At 46.1% G+C, this 22104-nt stretch overlaps 1 protein-coding gene across 1 annotated transcript in view; it reads right to left on the reverse strand.

Annotated features, from left to right (window-relative positions):
* LOC122926100 (cat eye syndrome critical region protein 2) overlaps positions 1–22104 on the reverse strand; it is a 44371-nt gene that overhangs the window by 14705 nt on the left and 7562 nt on the right. The window contains exons 2-11 of the mRNA XM_044277486.1: positions 10017–10111; positions 9697–9880; positions 9487–9620; positions 8309–8392; positions 8121–8173; positions 4759–4925; positions 4483–4566; positions 1220–1355; positions 928–1057; positions 740–783 (exon numbers count right to left, since the gene is read on the reverse strand). Coding sequence (XP_044133421.1) covers positions 740–783; positions 928–1057; positions 1220–1355; positions 4483–4566; positions 4759–4925; positions 8121–8173; positions 8309–8392; positions 9487–9620; positions 9697–9880; positions 10017–10111 — 1111 coding nt within the window. The remainder of the gene's footprint in view (positions 1–739; positions 784–927; positions 1058–1219; positions 1356–4482; positions 4567–4758; positions 4926–8120; positions 8174–8308; positions 8393–9486; positions 9621–9696; positions 9881–10016; positions 10112–22104) is intronic.

The raw sequence follows: 22104 nt of genomic DNA on the forward strand, positions 1-22104 counted from the left end.
AGTTCCCGGGATCGTTGTGCCCCATTATTAAGGCCGGGTGCTGGGTATGCGATAACGCCGCCAGCACCCGCAGCCTACACTTGAATTAATGTGTTAATTATAGTCATTGGTGGTGCAGTGGCCACATTCCCTTCCCCTCCTCCTCAGTACATAGTTCCCATTGGTGGCAGCAGCGGCACAGAGGGGAGGGAGGGACTGCCTTCTTCTCCATTGTGCTGCTGAATAGAATATGGCGCGCTGAGAGTGCCATGTTCTCCAACTTATACTAGGCTGTGCAGCCTAGTATCGTTAAATAGTAAAACCTATATCAGATCGATCCGGGTCTAAAAGTATTGATTGGGTATCGATACTTCGATACCCGGTGCAACTCTAATTGCATCACTGTGTGACAGCAGCAGAAAATTCCTCTATTTTTTGACTTGTGACCCAGCAAGATAAGCAAATCTATGACACCATGGGAAATGTATATTGTACACTAGAGTGTGTGTACCACAAAAAGACCCCCAATCAGGATTTTTTCCCCAGCAGATTACATAAAGGGGATATTAACTTAGAACCCATAGCTATCGTAGATATCTAGTGTAATTTGTGACACCTCCCGCCCACATTTTATATAAGCGGTGAGGGTGGAGAATGGGAAAAAGTTGGTCAATTTATTGCAAAACAGGATTTACGTCACAAATTAAGAGACATTTCTTGTTCAGAAAACTGTCCCGTTGGTCTCTTAGGGAAAGCTCACCTTTGTACATCGCTGTGTAGTGATCGTCCAAGTCAATACCAAGCCTGAAAGAAAGGGAAAGGGAGATGAGGTTAAGTGGACTGTGAGAATAATTACAGGTCATACATTGAATACTACACACACCAAATTCCTCCCTTATACACTGTACAGGCCTCTATAAAACAGAACACAAATAGAGGAACACTCACAAATCTGGCACTCGATAGTCTCCGCGGATGGGTGAGGAGGGTTCTAGATGGCATAATTCTGGGGGTAACTCTTTACCCTGCGACAACAGCCAGGCACGCTCCTCTCTCAGCTTCCTCCTCCGCGCACGGTCTGTAGTCATTAGAGAAACATTGCTGAGAACACATCGCCTCCATTCCGTAATAAGAGGAGTTTTTACATCTATTACTTGGTATTCATTTCCAGTGCAGGCTGAAATATCAATGCTACAACCCCACTGGCATCATAGACAACTTGTAGAAATCCTAACATTACCTTCAACTGATCGAACTTTCTCCGCCTGCGCCTTTTTCCTCTCCTCCTTCAGCAATAGCTCCTGCTCCTTTCTCTGCATCATCAACAGCAGCTGCTTCTCATCCTCTTCCTCCTGGACTCTGGAGGGATTGGAATCCTATAGGGCACAGAATAGAACATCCCAAATACCATCATGTTGTCTGTTTATATACAGTAATGTGCAAAAGTTTTAAGGGGGGGGGGGGGGGGGAATAGTTAACTTTCAAAATGGGTGGGCTTTAGCGCTGCCCTAGCCGTTTTACAGACTAGAGCAGCGCTAAAGCCGTCCATTTGTGCTGGTGACATCACCGGGCTCACTGCTAGGCAGAAGCTTCCGCCTAGCAGAGACCCGGTACGTAACCCGATCTAACAAAAAAGCCATTGCCCTTCGCGATACAGCACAGAGCAAGAGGACGCATCGGAGCCTGAAATGCTCCCATGCTCATCTCAGAGGGGCTGCCTGGATGAAGAAGGGGATATGTCCTGGTTCAGGTCTGAACCCCTTTAAATAGGTTAATATTTTTTATCAACATTGGAAAAATGGGCAAAAATTCCCTCAGAATCACTCCAAAATCTTGTAGAAAGTCTTCCCAGAAAAGTGGAAGAGGTTTTAGCTGCAAAGGGGGGAAGGGGGGGGGGGGGCGACTCCATATTAATGTCCATGGATTTTGAGTGAGATAAAAGCTCATAAAAGCTCCTGTAGGTGTCCAAATAATTATGTCCATATCGTGTTTATGGCTGGATCAAGTGTTGGAGGAAGGTAATATGCAATAATTAAAAGTAGTTACCTACTTCTACCAGCAGAGGGCACCCCCAAGCCACCAAAAACTAGATCCAATACATCCGAGAACAAAGATCAACGTGCACAATATCAACAAGTTCCTGGCAGCTGACATTACCGGGCTAATAAAAAAAATATTGCTCACTTAGGCCTCATGCACACGACCGTTGTGTGCATCCGCGGCCGTTGTGCCGTTTTCCGTTTTTTTTCACGGACCCATTGACTTTCAATGGGTCCGTGGAAAAATCGGAAAATGCACCGTTTGGCAGCCGCATCCGTGAGCCGTGTTTCCTGGCCGTGAAAAAAATATGACCTGTCCTATTTTTTTCACGGCCAACGGTTCACGGGCCCATTCAAGTCAATGGGTCCGTGAAAGAACACGGATGCACACAAGATTGGCATCCGTGTCCGTGATCCGTGGCCGTAGGTTTTAGTTTCATACAGACGGATCCGAAGATCCGTCTGCATAAAAGCTTTTTCAGAGCTGAGTTTTCACTTCGTGAAAACTCAGATCCGACAGTATATTCTAACACAGAAGCGTTCCCATGGTGATGGGACGCTTCTAGTTAGAATACACTACAAACTGTGTACAAGACTGCCCCCTGCTGCCTGGCAGCACCCGATCTCTTACAGGGGGATATGATAGTACAATTAACCCCTTCAGGTGCCGCACTATCATATCCCCCTCCCTGTAAGAGATCAGGGCTGCCAGGCAGCAGGGGGCAGACCCCCCCCCCCCCCCCTCCCCTGTTAACTCGTTGGTGGCCAGTGTGCGCACCCCCCTCCCTCCCTCCCTCTATTGTTTTAATACATTGGGGCCAGTGTGCGCGCGCCCCCCCAACCCCCCCCCCCTCCCTCCCTCTATTGTTTTAATACATTGGGGCCAGTGTGCGCACCCCCCCAACCCCCCCCCCTCCCTCCCTCTATTGTAATAATAGCATTGGGGCCAGTGTGCGCACCCCCCCCCCCCCCCCATCATCGGTGGCAGCGGAGTAGAAGATTTTCATACTTACCTGGCTGCTGGCTGCTGCGATGTCTGCGTCCGGCCGGGAGCTCCTCCTACTGGTAAGTGACAGCAATGCGCCGCACAGACCTGTCACTTACCAGTAGGAGGAGCTCCCGGCCGGACACAGATCGCAGCAGCCAGCAGCCAGGTAAGTATGAATCTTCTACTCCGCTGCCACCGATGATCGGAGGGGGGGGGGGCACACTGGCCCCAATGCTATTATTACAATAGAGGGAGGGAGGGGGGGGGGGTTGGGGGGGCGCGCACACTGGCCCCAATGCTATTATTACAATAGAGGGAGGGAGGGGGGGGGTTGGGGGGGCGCGCACACTGGCCCCAATGCTATTATTACAATAGAGGGAGGGAGGGGGGGGGGGGGGGTGCGCACACTGGCCACCAACGCGTTAACAACAGGGGAGGGGGGGCCCACTGGCCACCAATGAGTTAAAAACAGGGGGGGGGGGGGGGGGGGGGTCTGCCCCCTGCTGCCTGGCAGCACCTGCCAGGCAGCAGGGGGCAGTCATGTACACAGTTTTTTTGTATATTCTAACCTGAAGCGTCTCCATCACCATGGGAACGCCTCTGTGTTAGAATATACTGTCGGAAATGAGTTTCACGATGTAGCTCATATCCGACAGTATATTCTAACATAGAGGCGTTCCCATGGTGATGGGGACGCTACAAGTTAAAATATACCATCGGATTGGAGAAAACTCCAATCCGATGGTATAACAGAACTCCAGACTTTACATTGAAAGTCAATGGGGACGGATCCGTTTGAAATGGCACCGTATTGTGTCAACATCAAACGGATCCGTCCCCATTGACTTGCATTGTAATTCAGGACGGATCCGTTTGGCTCCGCACGGCCAGGCGGACACCAAAATGACTTTTTTTTCATGTCCGTGGATCCTCCAAAAATCAAGGAAGACCCACGGACGGAAAAACGGTCACGGATCACGGACCAACGGAACCCCGTTTTGCGGACCGTGAAAAAAAACGTCCGTGTGCATGAGGCCTTAGGGTAAGACCACACGTTCGGGTTATTTTCATGCAGTGTTTGAAACCAAAATCAGGAGCAAATTAATAAAAAGTAGAGAAGGTATTAAAGGACAAACGCTACCCTCTCTTTTTGAATCCACTCGTTTTGGCTTAAAAAACCTGAACATGTAGCCGTACCCTTAGCCAATTACGAGCTACCTGCCATTTTACTAAAAAAATTCTCTGTTCTGTGCAAGTCTTGCAGGGTTCCATACTACTTTGTGCCAGATCAAAATTTTCTAGATTACTGGATTCTGGGTAAAAGGAATCACATAGGAAATTACAAAATTAAGTGCTGCTGGCTATGGCAACCAGACACTTGCTCATTATCGGTGACATCTCATAGGTCGCTAGTGCTAATATTTCTTTTTATTGTAATATTCACATTTCCCCCATTGTTCCCTGTTCAGTGCTCACCTCCTGCTGGAAAGATCTGAACCCAGAATGGCTGGATAGTCTTTTGGAGGTAAACCGCGTCTGCTCATCCTGTATTTTGGTCTCCTAAGAAAAAAAAAAAAATATTTAAGAATGTTGTAAAATGTGCCCTATGATTATCTGCACAAGTTCTGCTCATCAGCAGCCGAAATAAGGGTCTGTTCACAGTATGGGCAATGTATGCCTCTATATGCATATACGTCGGGAAATAAGATGTCTCCATTGGGTGGAGTATCCTGCTCTGTATGTTGCGCTCACCTTCTGAGAGATCATATTGCAGATTTCAGGCAGGAATTCTTCACTCAGTATTTTATAAAGATGGCGATCCTTATACGAAGTCTTGTCCCGGAAGCTCTCTGTCACCTCTCGCCATTCCTGCTCCGTCTGGCAAAGGAGACACCAGGATCCCTCCCCAGGAGAACTAGCTAAGTAAACAGACCAGGGGACGACCAAGAAACAATGCAAAATTCGTTATAGCTCATGCTGCAGCACCACATTCATGACCATAAGAATACGGGCCACCCCTCCCCCGCCCTTAGAGGAGATGCAGTCTGCAGGACATGGATGATGTCCATGTTGCATCCAATTTTTCTAAGGACCCATGTCTTCAGCGGGTCTGTGAACCGGATTTTGCAGCCAAGTATAGGACATGGTCTATCTTTTGCGGAACGGACACGGAAAGCACAAGGATGTCTTTCATATGCTTTCCGCATTCATATGTCCGTTCTGCGAAAGATAGACCATGTCCTATGCTTGGCATCAAATGCAGACCACGAAGCCATTAAAGTCAATGTGTCCACAGGAAAAAAAAAAGATGTAACATGGACATGATCTGTATTTTGCGGATTGCCAAATACATCCAGACATGATGTACCCTTATAGAGGAACTCAACCAAAACTGCTAACTCTATTAAGTGGCTCTAAATCTTCAATTCATCCCTCTAACCCACCCTGCCCTAATACTTCTCACAGTGGGCTCTATACAATATTGCAAAGTATCAAGGACATGATAGGGCAGAGATTTGTAGCAAACCCTCAGCTGAGAAGAGAAGTATCAGGCCCCATTCACACAGGAGATTTTTCCGCACGGGTGCAATGCGTGAGGTGAACGCATTGCACCCACACCGAATCCGGACCCATTCATTTCCATGGGGCTGTGCACATGAGCTGGGGACCCGATCTGTATTATTTTCTCTTATAACATGGTTATAAAAGGGAAAATAATAGCATTCTAAATACAGAATGCAAAGTAAAATAATAAATGCGGATCTCTGTCTTCTTCTGTAATATTGAGCTGCCGGCTAAGGACCTGTGGGGATGTCACATCACATGGTCCAATCACATGGTCCCTCACCATGGTGATGAACCATGTGATGAGCACAGTGACATCACTACAGGTCTTTTGCCAGGTCCTGAAGATACAACAGAGAACGGCAGCTATGGAGCAGGTAAGTTAATTTTTTTTTTTTTTTTAACCCCTCTATCCCTAATTTACTTTGTATTCTATATTAAGAATGCCATGTTATAAGGGAAAATAAAATCTACACAACACCTAAGGCCTCATGCACACGACCGTTGTGCCGTTTTTTTTTCGGACCCATTGACTTTCAATGGGTCCGTGGGAAGGGAAAAAAATAAATAAAATAAATAAATAAAAATAAAAAAAAAAATAAAAAAATCGGAAAATGCACCGTTTTGCAGCCGAGACCGTGATCCGTGTATCCTGTCCGTCAAAAAAATATGACCTGTCCTATTTTTTTGACGAACGGTTCACGGACCCATTCAAGTCAATGGGTCCATGAAAGAACACGGATGCACACAAGATTGGCATCCGTGTCTGTGATCCGTAGGTTACTTTCATACAGACTGATCCGAAGATCCGTCTGCATAAAAGCTTTTTCAGAGCTGTTTTCACTTTGTGAAAACTCAGATCCAACAGTATTTTCTAACATAGAGGCGTTCCCATAGTGATGGGAACGCTTCAGGTTAGAATATACTAAAAAAAAAAAAAAAACGTGTACATGACTGCCCCCTGCTGCCAGGCAGCAGAGGGCAGACCCCCCCCTTCCTGTTTTTAACTCATTGGTGGCCAGTGCGGCCACCCCCCCCCCCCTCCCCTGTAGTTAACTCGTTGGTGGCCAGTGGGCCCTCTCCCCTCCCTCCCCCTCCTAATTAAAATCTCCCCCCCTATCATTGGTGGCAGTGGAGAGTACCGATCGGAGTCCCAGTTTAATCGCTGGGGCTCCGATCGGTAACCATGGCAACCGGGACGCTACTGCAGTCCCGGTTGCCATGGTTACTTAGCAATTTGTAGAAGCATTATACTTACCTGCGAGCTGCGATGTCTGTGTCCGGCCGGGAGCTCCTCCTGCTGGTAAGTGACAGGTCTGTGCGGTGCATTGCCTAATGATCTGTCACTTACCAGTAGGAGGAGCTCCCGGCCGGACACAGACATCGCAGCTCGCAGGTAAGTATGATGCTTCTACAAATTGCTAAGTAACCATGGCAACTGGGACTGCAGCAGCGTCCCGGTTGCCATGGTTACCGATCGGAACCCCAGCGATTAAAACTGGGACTCCGATCGGTACTCTCCACTGCCACCAATGATAGGGGGGGAGATTTTAATTAGGAGGGGGAGGGAGGGGAGAGGGCCCACTGGCCACCAACGAGTTAACTACAGGGGAGGGAGGGGGGGCCCACTGGCCACCAATGAGTTAAAAACAGGGGGGGGGGGGTGTCTGCCCCCTGCTGCTTGGCAGCACCTGCCAGGCAGCAGGGGGCAACCATGTACACAGTTTTTATTATATTCTAACCTGAAGCGTCCCCATCACCATGGGAACGCCTCTGTGTTAGAATATACTGTCGGATCTGAGTTTCACGATGTAACTCATATCCGACAGTATATTCTAACATAGAGGCGTTCCCATGGTGATGGGGACGCTTCAAGTTAAAATATACCATAAAGGGATAAAGGGACTCCTGACTTTACATTAAAAGTCAATGGTGACGGATCAGTTTGCAATTGCACCATATTGTGTCAACGTCAAACGGATCCGTCCCCATTGACTTTCATTGTAATTCTGCACGGCCAGGCGGACACCAAAACAACTTTTTTTTCATGTCCGTGGATCCTCCAAAAATCAAGGAAGACCCACGGACGAAAAAACGGTCACGGATCACAGACCTACGGACCCTGTTTTTGCGGACCGTGAAAAAATATTGTCGTGTGCATGAGGCCTAACCCAAACCCAAACTTCAGTGATGAAGTCCGGGTCTGGGTACCAAACATGGCGATTTTTCTCACGCACGTGCAAAACGCATTAAAACGCTTTGCACCCGCGGAAAAAAAATCACGCATTTTACCGCAACGCACCCGCATCTTATCGGGCCCTCGCACGCCACGCTCGTGTGAAAGAGGCCTTAGGGTCCTGCTACAATGGTCACACGATGTGTCCCACCTAGGATAGCAGAGTAGTGGTGATCCCACAGAAATTTATGGGATCACCACTACTCTGCTATCCTGGCTTGTGACAGTGTCGCCGCGCATCTTAAAATTTGTAGGGTTACCAGATTAAGGGACGTCTCTAGTATTAACACAAGACATGCCTTATGCCTCTTACCGTTCTCATTCTTCAATCCTTCAACTGTTGGTAGCTTTAATTCTAATTGGTCACTGTCAAAAAATAAAAATAAAAATGTAAAAAATCCCCCCACTGATGTCTACTGTACGTGCTGCAGACAAATAGGCATCAGCCACTGCACAATTTTTTTTATGGAGTTATTTGTTTGCCCCATGGGTCACACACACCTGATGACAGTTTCCTCCAGCAATTTCTTCTTCTTTGGAGGTCGTCCTCTTTTTCTCACTGGCTTTTCTGGCTCTGCAGCTGCTCTGATATCAAAAGAAAAATTAAATTAAAGGGAACCTGTCACCATAAAAATGGAGTGTAATCTGCATGCGGCATATAGAGCAGGACATGCTGGGCAGATTAATATACAGTTGTATTGGAAAAGATTCAGTAAAACTTATTGTATTTTATTCATCTAAATTCCTGCTCATTCTTGGCTTTATAGTATGGCTCCATTCAGAAGTCCGTCTGAATGGTCCGGAATTGTGAAAGAGGTGCGGACCCATTCATTTTCAATCGGGCTGGAAAAGATGCGGCAAACACACAGTGTGCTGTCCGCGGCCCCGAACTTCTGGTCTGCGGCTCTGCAAAAAAATTCTGCAATAGCATACAAGAATTGGCATTTTCTAATATAGTGCCAGCCATGTGCACATGGCCGGTGTCAGTGTTTTGCGGATCCGCAAAACACTTACGGACGTTTGAATGGACCCTAAAGGAGGCGGTCCTATCAGTGACTGACAGCCATCTGTATTTGCAGTTATAGAGAGAGGACCACCTCCCTGACTTCAAAGCCAAGAATGAGCATAGATTAGGATTAATTACAAATTTTACTGAATCTTTTTCCACAAAAATAAACATCAATTTGCTCATCTTCTCCTCAGAAACGATGTTCAACGTGACAGACTCCCTTGTAAACTTGTAGAAAGACATTCCTATATTCTATAATTTAGTGGGCAGTTAGCCTTTTCCTATATAACTGTATTGTAAAGCAAATCTCCAGCGCAAGCCGGAAATGCTGGAAAACTTCAGCTCTGAAGAACAGTATGTGTAGTTCTGGAGTATAGTACATGATGTAACTCAGTATCAGTACAGAGTAAGTAATGTATATATACACATTACTCCATCAGCAGAATAGTGAGTGCAGCTCTGGAGTATAATACAGGATGTAACTCAGGATCAGTACAGGATAAGTAATGTATGTACACAGTGACTCCACCAGCAGAATAGTGAGTGCAGCTCTAGAGTATAATACAGGATAAGTAATGTATGCACGCAGTACATTGTAAAATTGGATTAAAATGTGAACACAAGAGAATTGAGCTGTGTAAAGAGGATCTATAATGTCTGTAGTCCTTACTCTTCCAGTGCCCGCTGTCTCTTCTCCCAGGATGGTTCTTCTTTGTAGAGCCTGGTCCCATAGAAATACCAGTACAAGTTCCCCAAGGAGTCTTCTCCTAGCGGCTCCACGCGCAGGCTGTCCCCATCCAGACCCTGATAATAAGATACTAATTATGGTGGTTTTGTACAGTTTAGATTATGAGCTGAAGGGGGATAAAAGGATTCAAACCTTAAGGAGGTCAAAGACGTCATCTGCATCGAGCCTGTAGTCGCACAGACGGTGCAGGATTTCCAGCCTTGTGCGCAGTGGCAGCTGGTGGTAACTGGCCCCCTTGAGTGGGTTGGGCTTCCCTTCTTCAAGTTCCCAACGGTAGCTAATGATATCCTCCAGGTATATGTGGAAGGTCTGAGGCCTGACAGAGCGACAGAAGAAGTCATGAGGATGAGGAGCAAGTATGAAAAGAAACAAGCACCCAGAGGAGTGGGAAAGGAGGTAACATTGTGTCACGTTAAAAAAAAGTCTATCGGTCGATTCCCCACTGCACTTACGTGATGTCATGTCGCTGATAGCAGCCCTGCAAGAGACAGGCCAGGAGCTCGCTGAGGAACTCCACATCATCTCGATACAATGCATCTTCCAATTCCTGCAGAAACAAAGAAAAGAAAAGTTACCAGACCGTCAGCGCTACCTAAGCTACTGTCCTCCTTTATCAGCCACCAATCCCATCTCACAATCTAATCCATTGCTCTGCTGAAGTTTGATCTATTCATGGACCATAAAGATCAAGATGAGCACAGCGATATCTAACCTACACCCCCGCACCAGGTAGGAGAACTTTGTAAAACATGGGATCGTGAGAGAACACCAACAAAATTGCAACCGATTTTTATTTTTTTTACATCGCTGCTTGCTGTCAGTGAAATGGAACCATGAGCTAAAAACTCAAAGACCAAATACTGTTCACTGCTGAGGGTTTGTTACCATTGTATCCCATCCAGACAATCCTCTGTGAGGTAAAGTGCCAGTGCAGATGAAATTTGTCGGTCTGGGCTGTTTAGCACATAGAGGATTTTTTTATTTTTTTTTACTGGATAGAACTTAAGTGAACCCTGAGCTGGGAGACTTCCTATTCACTGACAGCAAGCATCAATCGATAAACATGCTAAACTTTTCATAAGACGGTGAATAAACCGTATTTATGGAAGGCTGCTAAATAAATTTGATCAAAAGAAAAACTCGTATGCACAAGCCGATCACTGGAGATGAGCGAAGTATTCCAAAACTTGATTTGGCTGCTTTGCCGAATTTTACAAAATAAATATTCTCTTTATGACGAATTACTTAGTCACGAAGCGCATATCTTTGTAAGCAGTGGGAGCGATGACAGGGAGCGGCAATTGCTCCGCCCACCATCATTGTACCCCTCAGATGCCGCATTCATAGCTGATCGTGGCATTATACAGACATACATAAAATCATACATACCTCCTCTGTTTGTACGCAAAGAGACGACCATCACCATCTTGATTGAAGATCTAGCGTGAAATCTCGTGCGCCCCGTGGTTATGTCATACATTACAGTGCACAGGATTTCGTACAAGATCTTCAATCAAGATGGCGGCGTGCTCTTTGCGTTCAGAGGAGGCGTTTTTTGTTTTGTACCGTCATTCTAAGAAAATCGCTACCACAAAGCACAGGGAAATTACCCTTTGCTGCGAATAGATTTTTCCCTAAAATTCGCTCAACACTACCAATCAGCTGCTGCACTGGATCAGACTGTACCTAGAACTGCGGGCACAATAGGCTTGAGATGAGCACAGGGCTCTGTAGCATTTAAGGGGTTAAAAGTCCCAGCTGTCACTGCAACTACACAGAGTCCTCTTACTTCTGCTGTTGTGACTTTAGACAGACAGGCTGGCAGCAGGGGAGGGGTGGGGGACATTTGATGGACCCCCGCCCTACCATTATGCATGCACATGCAGAAGCCCCTCACGCAGCAGAATTAAACAAACACGCAATGAAAAGAAAGAGCTGATAGAAGAAAAGGCCATTAAGAGCAGCCTTGGGCCCTGCCGAGCACTGGAGCCGTACAGAGTCTTCCTGGGGTGAGGCAGACAATGGACAAGAGACAGGAGAGAAGGGGATCTCACTCCAACACCAACGTCAGACGTTGACACAACAGGTCATTAGTGACATCGCTCAAGACTGTAAGCCCCTGCCCCTTAAATCAGTCCGCTCTGCAGCACAGAGGCACAAGTGTCTGCCCATCTGTCACCAAATCCTACAGCCAGGCCGGAGAATTAGGGGGTGCAACGATCGAGGCGCCTGCAAACTTCACACGGACTAAAAGGCGAATATATGGATAAAGAGAGGAGAATACTAGGAGTAGTTCTAGCATCTGGGGTAGTAGCAGAATATATTACTGCGAACATGCGCCCAAAAAGAAGAAAAATGTATCACACCTCCGTGTAAGGCCTCTTTCACACGAACGTGTGTCCCCCGTGGCCGTGCTGCAAACCGCAAATTGCGGTCTGCAATGCACGGGCACCGACTGTGGGCCAGCCGCATGCGGATTGCGAGCCCATTCACTTGAATGGGTTCCGCGATCCCTCTGTTCCCACAGAAGCACTCTGTAGTGCTTCCGTTCCGAATCTCCGGATTTGCGGACCCATTTCAAGTGAATGGGTCTGCATCCGTGATGCGGAATGCACACGACCGGTGCCCCGTGTACTGCGGAAACACTATATGCGGGCCACAATATGGCCACAGGGGACACATGGTCGTGTGAAAGAGGCCTTAGTCTAGAGTAGGAGGGCTGTACCACGCGGTCCTCACTATGAAATAGCACCATCAGTGAGGGTAGCTATATACACATGACGTGGCAGTGCTCCACCTGGCTGTACCTCCAAGGGAGACCTCCAGAAGAGCCACGACTGCCTGGACTACCTCCTGCTTATCAGAGAAGCAGGACCAACTAGTGTAAGGCCAGCAGGTATGCAATTACCCCCGAATAGTGTAAGGCCAGTTTCACACGTGTGTTCAGTCCAGGAAACACGCTTCGTATAACTGCTGCATTTCCTGGACTGACAGCTAGTGTTGAGCGAAGCGAGCTTTGGATGCTACATCCGAGGTCGCTTAATTCAAAACGTCAGATTAATGCTGTACGGAGATCTCCGTGCAGCATTAAAATGTACGGGCACTGATGAGCTGAAGTCAGTTTTTCGCAAAGTCGCACGAGACTTCGTTGAATAACTTTGGTAGTTGATCTTTAAAGTGGAAAACTACCTTTAAACTTGAAACCGAACTCGGCTTCAGCTCAGAGGTACCAGTCTGAACCAAAGCAGAGTTCGGTTCCAAGTTTTAAAGTGGTTTTCCACTTTAAAGATCAACTAACGAAGTTATTCAACAAATGCTCACGCCTTCGCGAATACGGACTTTGACTCATTGGAGGCTGTGCATTTTAATACTGTACGGAGACATATCCGAAGTTTTGAACAAAGCGACTTCGGATGCAACATTGGAAGCTCGTTTCACTCAACACTACTGACAACTGCTCCTCTGACCCAAACTCACAGCGTCATAATGACTTCAGGTACTATTACACTAGCAGATGTCCTACAGATAACGATAAATGATCGAAGATGTAGCGACAAAAAACTTTAGCTGCATTATACGCATCGATAACCGTTCGTACCTGTACTCAGGGCATTATCTTAGCACAGTACAGCAGACCTGCGGTCAGGCAGGAACTAACAGCACCATAAACTATTACAATGCAGAGAGTTCGGGTCAGAGGAGCAGCATGCCTTAGATTTGACTCGATGAGAGCTTAATCCCACATCATTGTCCTACAATATTGAGCAAATTAGAGCAAGAAATGCAATGGCCTAAATTTACTATTCCTATAGATAGGGTAAGCTTAGACAGGTTGTCTAGACCTGCGGCAGATTCATCACAGGGGCTCAGGCTGGATGATGAATGTGGTGCAGGGATGGACACTTGGGAATGAATGGGGTCGCAGAGCAGCTTGCAGGTTTGCTGCAATCACAACATGCGAATTGCAAAAAAAATAAAAAATCCATCAGTGTTGGATTTTTTTGTGATTTGAGTGTCACCGTCACAGCAAACATGCGAGTCACACTGCTGACAAGCTGCGGACAAGAATAGGACATGTTCTATCTTTTGCGGAGCTGCAGACCCGAAGACTGTATCCGCGCTCCACAAATGCGGATGTGGACAGCACACAGCATCCATTCCATCCCCATAGAAAATGAATGGGTCCGCACTCGTTCCGCAAAATTGCGAAACGGATGCAGACCCATTTGCGGACGTGTGAATGGAGCCTTAAGCTACCTGCACACGTTGCAGAATACATGTGTTTTTTCTGTGCAGAAAATCCACAGCCCAAGGAGTCATGCACACTGCCGTTGTGCGGCCGTTCCATGCATTGGGGACCGCAATTTGCAGTCCCCAATGCACGGGCAACATCTGTGCGGCGGCCAAGATGGATCGAGACCGATTCAACTTGAATAGGTCTATTATCCGTCCGCACCGAAAAAAATAATAATAAAATTATATATATATATATATATATATATATATATATATATATATATATATATATCATGTTCTAATTTTTTTTGCAGTGTGGCGGCATGGAGAGAACCGAAGCACTATGGATCACGGACCTGTTGGATACAGTGCGGACAGATCACGGATCACGTGGGCTTCCGTTCCGCATCTCCCGGATTGCGGACCCATTCAAGTGAACGGGTCCGCATCCGTGATGCGTGGTGCACACGGCCGGTGCCCATGTAGTGTAGACCGCAACACGGCCGGGCAATGGCTGTGTGCATGAGGCCTAATACAGTATCAACAAAGTGTATGAGACTAAACAATTCTCATGTACTCTTTGCTTCTTTCTTCCACGCTGTGCAGATCTAGAAATCTGCAGCATGTCAAGCATGTCCGGATTTCCCCATTTTCAACAGAAAGGTGAGATCCACTGCAAAAATGCATCAGATCCACACCAAAAACTGCAAGTAACACCACGGAAATTGCAGGTAGCCTAAGTGCTAAATTTTGCATCTGCTACACCCTTTGCTAGGGTAGTTGCAGATAATGGGGGTCATTTACATACAATGCCGGTCTTTGATTCCCCCCTGCGCTGCCAAAGGATGCACATCATTTATAATAAGGCCTTGGTCTCATCCTAAATTAGGCGCATCTACAGCGGTCCATGCGCCTGGAGCAAAAAATAAAAATAGTAAAAATACACCACTAGTAGAGTAGAGTAGTTTTTCACCAACATTTACAAGTTTTTCCAGTATTTAGTAAATTTGCAGGGGCCAATATTCCAGCCCCCATGGCAAGGACGGCGTAAAAAGTCACAAAACAGGGTCGTACAACTTTATGACAAAAACTGGCATAGGAATATGGCACAGTTTGGTCCAATTTACGCCAAAATTTAGGTGCGCTCACTTGTGGGCCAAAACTACTGCAACATATGATCTCACCCTCATAGGGCAAAAGCTCACTTACAGCTGTATTCAGGAATGAAAGCCTGCAGAGATCATAACAGTGGTGCGGAATGAAACGTAATTCAATGTGAAGGGCTAATTCACGCCTTACGGTTTAGATGTTTTGTTTAGTTTTTGTTTTTTCCTCCAGTAAAAAACAAACAAAAATGTTTGGATTTTGCAAAACAGTGGTGTTCCTTTTCTTTTTTCTTCCTGAAAATTGCAGCTAAAAGATGCAACAAAATCACAAAATGTGAATCGGAAGGTAAAGGCACTGCCAGACTGCACTGCCGTGGAGTTGGCTGGACAATAGCCAATGGCTCTCACTGACACCGTGATTTGTGCTGGTGTTGACCACTATTCTGGTGAACTGGAGGGGGGTGTTTAGCATGTAGACTGTCCTGTATGGGAATTTACGTCACATTTTTCCATTCACCCTCCACATCCCCCTTTCCCCACTGATGTCCTGCTGAACTTTTCACCTGGCCAAAGCCTGCTTCCCAGAAACCCTCCAGCCTTTCAGATGCTTGATTCAAAGCCTCCCCATATATACAAGTAGTGCTGTGATCCCTGTACCTTAGGGCTCATGCACACGACCGTAGTTTTTGTCCGCATCCGATCTGCAGAGATGAAAAACGCTAAATATAGAACATGCTGCGTTTTATCCTGAACACAGATGATACATGAAAAATGTTGCTTGTGTCCACAGAACCACTGAAATGAATGGGTCAGTATTCAGTCCGAATGCTATGCGCTTGCTACGCGTATTGCATCCAGACGGAAAACTCGCTCATGTGAGAGCCCTAAGGCCTCTTTCACACAAGCATGTCCGGATGCGTTGCGGCAAACCCGCGAGAGTAGGTACCCAATTGCAGTCAGAGGGTGCAATGCGTTTTGCACACACACGTGATAAAAAAACTGAATGTGGTACCCAGACCCGAACTTCTTCACAGAAGTTCAGGTTTGGGTTCAAGGTTGTGTAGACTGTATACAGAATGCAAAGTACAATACGGCTCGAGGGGGTTAAAAATAAAAATAAAAAATTTAACCTTAATCCACTTGTTCGCACAGTCGGCATCTCTTCTGTCTTGTTCTGAGAGGAATAGGACCTTTGATGATGTCACTCCGGTCATCACATGGTCCATCACATGATATTTTTACCATGGTGATGGATCATGTGACGGACCATATGATGAACGTAGTCACGTCATCAAAGGTCCTATTCCTCTCAGAACAAGACAGAAGAGATGCAGGCTGCGCGAACAAGTGGATTAAGGGGAGTTAAATTATTTATTTTTAAAATTTACTAAAATTGTACTATGCATACTGTATTCAGAATGCTATTATTTTCCCTTATAACCATGTTATAAGGGAAAATAATAAAGATCAGGTCCCCCATCCCGATTGTCTCCTAGCAACCGTGTGTGAAAATCGCACCGCATCTACACTTGCTTGCGATTTTCATACGCCCCATTCACTTCTATGGGGCCTGCGTTGCGTGAAAAACGCACAATATAGAGCATGCTGCAATTTTCACGCAACGCACAAGTGATGCGTGAAAATCACCGCTCATGTGCACAGCCCCATAGAAATTAATGTGTCCGGATTCAGTGCAGGTGCAATGCGTTCAACCCGCGCGGAAAACTCGCCCGTGTGAAAGGGGCCTAAAGGTTTTTGTCCTTCCTCTGAATCAACCTTGCCAATAAACTGAACTGGAAGCAAGTCTCTCTGCTTGTTTGTCGGGTGTTAGTTTCCTTCATGCAGCACCTAAAATAGTCATTTATTACACAAATCACTGCAAATAAATGCACCAAAATGATACGCAACTGACAATACTAGCCAATTCCTTAGGCTGATGTTAAAAGCTGAGAACTTTGCCAATATCTTCCAGTCAGGAACATATCGGAGCCCCTCATGCACCACGGGCAGTTGAATGGTAGGACCCCATGCGTGCTGAGACACTGACATGGTGCATGAGGGGCTCCGCATCCGCATTTCCGGTGGGCGCCGCCGATCATCCGGTCCGCGACTCCGGAAAACGAATAGAACATGTCCTATTCTTGTCCCCAATTGCAGACAAGAATAGGCAGTTCTTTGGGGGTGCCAGCCGGGTGAATTGCGGATCCGCAATGCACTACGGACGTGTGAATGGACCCTAATATGACAGCGGTAATGCAGTGAAATGAACCCCTTGAAAAGTCAACAAACACCCTCACAACCTAGTGCAACCCACCTTCAGATATTGCACACTACGGCAATACTGGTTTTTCAAGGGAAATACACAGAATATCTGCAATAACTGGAATGATTTTCCCACATAAAAAAACATTAAAAAATAAAATATAGAACTTTCCATTCCCAGAACCAAATCATTTTAGTAATGTACAGAACCAACAAATATATGGATTTAATGTGTAATCATTGGCATGATTACAAAATTATTAAATAAAATCATTGTATTAGTAATTACAGTAGAAACATGATTGGCACAACACAATTAAGGCCTCTTTCACACTTGTGTTGTCCGGATCCGGCGTGTACTCCACTTGCCGGAATTACACGCCGGATCCGGAAAAACGCAAGTGAACTGAAAGCATTTGAAGACGGATCAGTCTTCCAAATGCTTTCAGTGTTACTATGGCAGCCAGGACGCTATTAAAGTCCTGGTTGCCATAGTAGTAGCGGGGGAGCGGGGGAGCAGTATACTTACCGTCCGTGCGGCTCCCGGGGCACTCCAGAGTGACGTCAGAGCGCCCCATGCGCATGAATGACGTGCCATGCGATCACGTCATCCATGCGCCTGGGGCGCCCTGACGGCACTCTGGAGCGCCCCGGGAGCCACGCGGACGGTAAGTATGCTGCTCCCCCGCTCCCCACTACACTTTACCATGGCTGCCAGGACTTTAGCGTCCCCGGCAGCCATGGCAACCATTCAGAAAAAGCTAAACGTCGGATCCGGCAATGCGCCGAAACGACGTTTAGCTTAAGGCCGGATCCGGATCAATGCCTTTCAATGGGCATTAATTCCGGATCCGGCAAGTCTTCAGGATTTTTGGCCGGAGCAAAAAGCGCAGCATGCTGCGGTATTTTCTACGGCCAAAAAACGTTCCGTTCCGGAACTGAAGACATCCTGATGCATTCTGAATGGAGTGAAATCCGTTCAGGATGCATTAGAATAAAACTGATCAGGATTCTTCCGGCATAGAGCCCCGACGACGGAACTCTATGCCGGAAGAAAACAACGCAAGTGTGAAAGAGCCCCAAGTTAAAAACATTTTAAATTCATAAGGTTGGTTGGTGGTCCAGGAGTGGAAAAATCCAATGAAGTGCAAGTGCATGGACAGGTCGGAAATTGCTAGTTACCAAAGATCCAATGGAAATACATGTGATATAGAAAGTATCTGAATAGTGATGACCTTGATAGTAAATTAAGATTAAAGAAAAAAATAAAAAAAGTCTACCAAAATCAATACAAAGATGTTGTGAACCAAAATAATAATGTATAGGGTACACAGCATACTGACCAAATAGTAAGTCCCACAACAGCAAAATTAAGACCACCAACCCACTTAATTTTGGTCTTAATTTTGCTGTTGTGGGACTTACTAAATTACCGGTATTATTTTTGTTCACATCTTGTATTGATCTTGGTAGACCTATTTTTTTCACACTTGCTGTGATTTTCTTTAATCTTAATTTACCATCAAGGTCATTACTATTCATATACTTTCTATATCACATGCATTTCCATTGGATCTTTGGTAACTAGCAATTTCCGACCTGTCCATGCACTTGCACTTTAATGGATTTTTCCACTCCTGGACCACAAACCTTATGAATTTTAAATGTTTTTAACTTAATTGTGTTGTGCCAGTCATGTTTATACTGTAATTACTAATAAAATTAGATACATTAATTATGAATTGCGTGTGATCATTCCAATTATTCTACATTAAACCCATATATTTTTGTTGGTTCTATGTTTTGTCACGTATATGGGTTAATTATTATTATTATATGGGGAAGTATTTTTGGTGTTTCATTTTAGCAATATACCCCAGAATAACCTGTGAGGATCAGTCTTTAGGAGGTCAGCATTGCCCCTAGTAAGTGGAGACGGTTGTCACTTTATGGCAGGCTGCAGTAGTCACCTGCGATGTGACCGGCTTTGATGCCACATAGCGATTTTGGTGTAGAGGCAGGGTGTAACTGTACACCTCCGATCACTATACCCATACGCTACACGTTCCCCCCAGAGTACATCACACAACCATGCGTTATTTCTTTGTAGTTTTGGTCTCTTGAGTAAAGAACAGGTTAAACTCGACACATGCTCCATGAAAGAATGTATTTGACATATCAAAAGCAAAAGGCCTTGGGGGCTGGGGTGTTTACAACAGTCCACACCCCCCCTGCTGGGCACCCTCCCCCATGACTGCCCCCAAAACAAAGCTCCACACCATGACAGGGAGTTGTGAGGCCCGACCACCTCCCTGCAAATGTTCTTATGAAACTAGAATCCCACTGAATATGCCGCTTCTGGTACCCGGGCAGCTTGGAAAGTATGTGACCCCAGGACAGGCCCCACTGTAGTACCCCATTTAGATTTACCTCTGCTCAGATCTGCAAAGAAGTGATACAGACCACAAATATGAGCCCTAATGCACGCAACTGTAGTTTCGGTCCGCATTCGATCCGCTTTTTTGCGGATCAGATGCAGACCCATTCATATCAATGGGACCATAAAAGATGCGGACAGCACACCGTGTGCTGTCCACATCCGTATGTCCGTTCCGCTGCCCCTCAGAAAAGATAGAACATTTCTGACTTGTCTGTTTGATGGATCTACGGACCACAAAAAACGGATACGGTCATCTGCACGAGCTGGGCTTACACCGGGGGGATGGATGGTCGTGTGGTTGTTTTCTGTAGATTTTCTTGCATGGCTCCTCCAGGACCCGTGTGACAGGACTGCTGATGAGAGAATTCAGGGTCTGGGGCTACTTTACAGGTCCCATCTCACCCCTATAATCAGCCCTGCAGCTGCTGCGCTGCACCTGGGATCTCCCAGTTGGCCCCGTGGTAACGAGCGCACAGTACAAAACAGGGCGAGGAGTTTACACGAGCGGAAGGGAGGGCGGGTAACATGATGATGGAATAAGATAGCAATACTGTGGGTGGTGCAGAGGGTTACAGCCTCGTAGGACATGTCTGCGACATAGGTTGGGGCACCAACCTGATTCTGTTTGACCAGCCAACGGCAGTTGTCATCCAGCCAGCACCTGAGACTCAAATCTAGTTTATAAATTAGGATACTTTCACACTTGCGTTTTGGGCGGATTCGTCATGGATCTGCAAAAACGCTTCCGTTACAATAATATAACTGCATGCATCCGTTATGAACGGATCCATTTGTATTATCTGTAACATAGCCAAGACGGATCAGTCATGAACTCCATTGAAAATCAATGGGAGACGGATCCGTTTTCTATTGTGTCAGAGAAAACGGATCCGTCCCCATTGACTTACATTGTGTGTCAGAACGGATCCATTTGGCTCCGCTTAGTCAGGCTAACAGAAAAACGCTGCAAGCAATGTTTTGGTGTCCGCCTCCAGAGTGGAATGGAGACGTAACGGAGGCAAACTGTTGCATTCTGAGCGGATCCTTTTCCATTCAGAATGCATTAGGGCAAAACTGATCCGTTTTGGACCGCTTGTCAGAGCCCTGAACGGATCTCACAAACGGAAAGCCAAAACGAGAGTGTGAAAGTAGCCTTATATGTCAGCTATTTTCACACTAATGTTAGTGTGATCCGGCAGGCAGTTCCGTCGTCTGAGCTGGCTGCCGGATCCGCCGATCAGTGTGACAACTGACAGCACTTGTAGACGGATCCGGGTGTGGATCAGTCTACAATACATTGCAAAAACTGATCCGTCTCTCCGCTTGTCATGCGGATGGACGGATCCGTCTTGCAGTCTTTTTCACAATTTTCCCGGTCTGCATATGCGCAGACCGGAAGGACGGATCTGTCCTTCAGTTGTTTTGCAATGCCGGATCCGGCACTAATGCAAGTCAATGGGAATTAATGCAGGATCTGGCATTCCGGCGACTGATCAGGCATTTTGGACGGCGCGTTATTATGTCCGGCCAAAACGCCTGACAGTGACTGAACGGAAGGCATACTGATGCAAACGGAATGGATTTCTATTTATTCAGAATGCATTGGGATATGCCTGATCAGTTCTTTTCCGGCATAGAGCCCTTTTGACGGAACTCTATGCCGGAAAACAATAACGCTAGTGTAAAAGTACCCTAAGAGATATTGGGGTTACTGGATTTAAGCACCAACACAACAAGCTACAGTCAAGTAGAAAATATACATACCCCAAACATCACACTAATCTTGAAAAAGAGTTAAGGGCTATTAGAAAGCAACGGTGTTTGCAAAAATGAGGAAGATGGAACATATTCGTAAAAAGGAACAAAAGATGCAACAGGTAACGGCATTAATTGGATCTGGCAGCAACAGAACAGCTCCCCTAGTGGTCAGTTAAAAAGCAATTACAGTATTGTGTGGAAATATTTATAAAAAGGTATCCATTTCAGAAAACTTTTTCCAATGGGAAATCGAGCTAGTACTTTGCTCACATTTATTAAAATGGTGACAGGTCCTCTTTAAAGGGTTTCTCGGCTGATCACAGGGTGCACCTGTGCCTAGACCTCCTGTGATCAGCTGTCGACTGTGTGGGAACCTGGCAGCTAGTGTTCAATTTCTCTACAGCGCCTCCACAGGGGAAATAAAGAATTACAGTGGTCTGTCCATGTAATGGTAATGCACAGTCCCCCAAAGCGAGAGATGATTAACTGGCTCTTAAAAGAGGGAACATTTCCTCCTAAAATTCCTCAATTAAAATTCAGCTTGTTCAAAATACACTGACAAAAAGTTATAGGGATATTTGGCCTGTGGGTGAAATTTCAGGTTGAACCTAAAATGCACTCTAACCTTTACAGGTGAACTTAGTGTGACCTTCTCTAAACTTTTGAACACACATGTACAACTGTTCAATGTTTCAGTACCTTTTGCACAACTTCACACTAGCGTTCGATCGGATCCGA

The sequence above is a fragment of the Bufo gargarizans genome, chromosome 2, assembly GCF_014858855.1.
Source record: "Bufo gargarizans isolate SCDJY-AF-19 chromosome 2, ASM1485885v1, whole genome shotgun sequence".
Taxonomy (NCBI): Eukaryota; Metazoa; Chordata; class Amphibia; order Anura; family Bufonidae; genus Bufo; species Bufo gargarizans.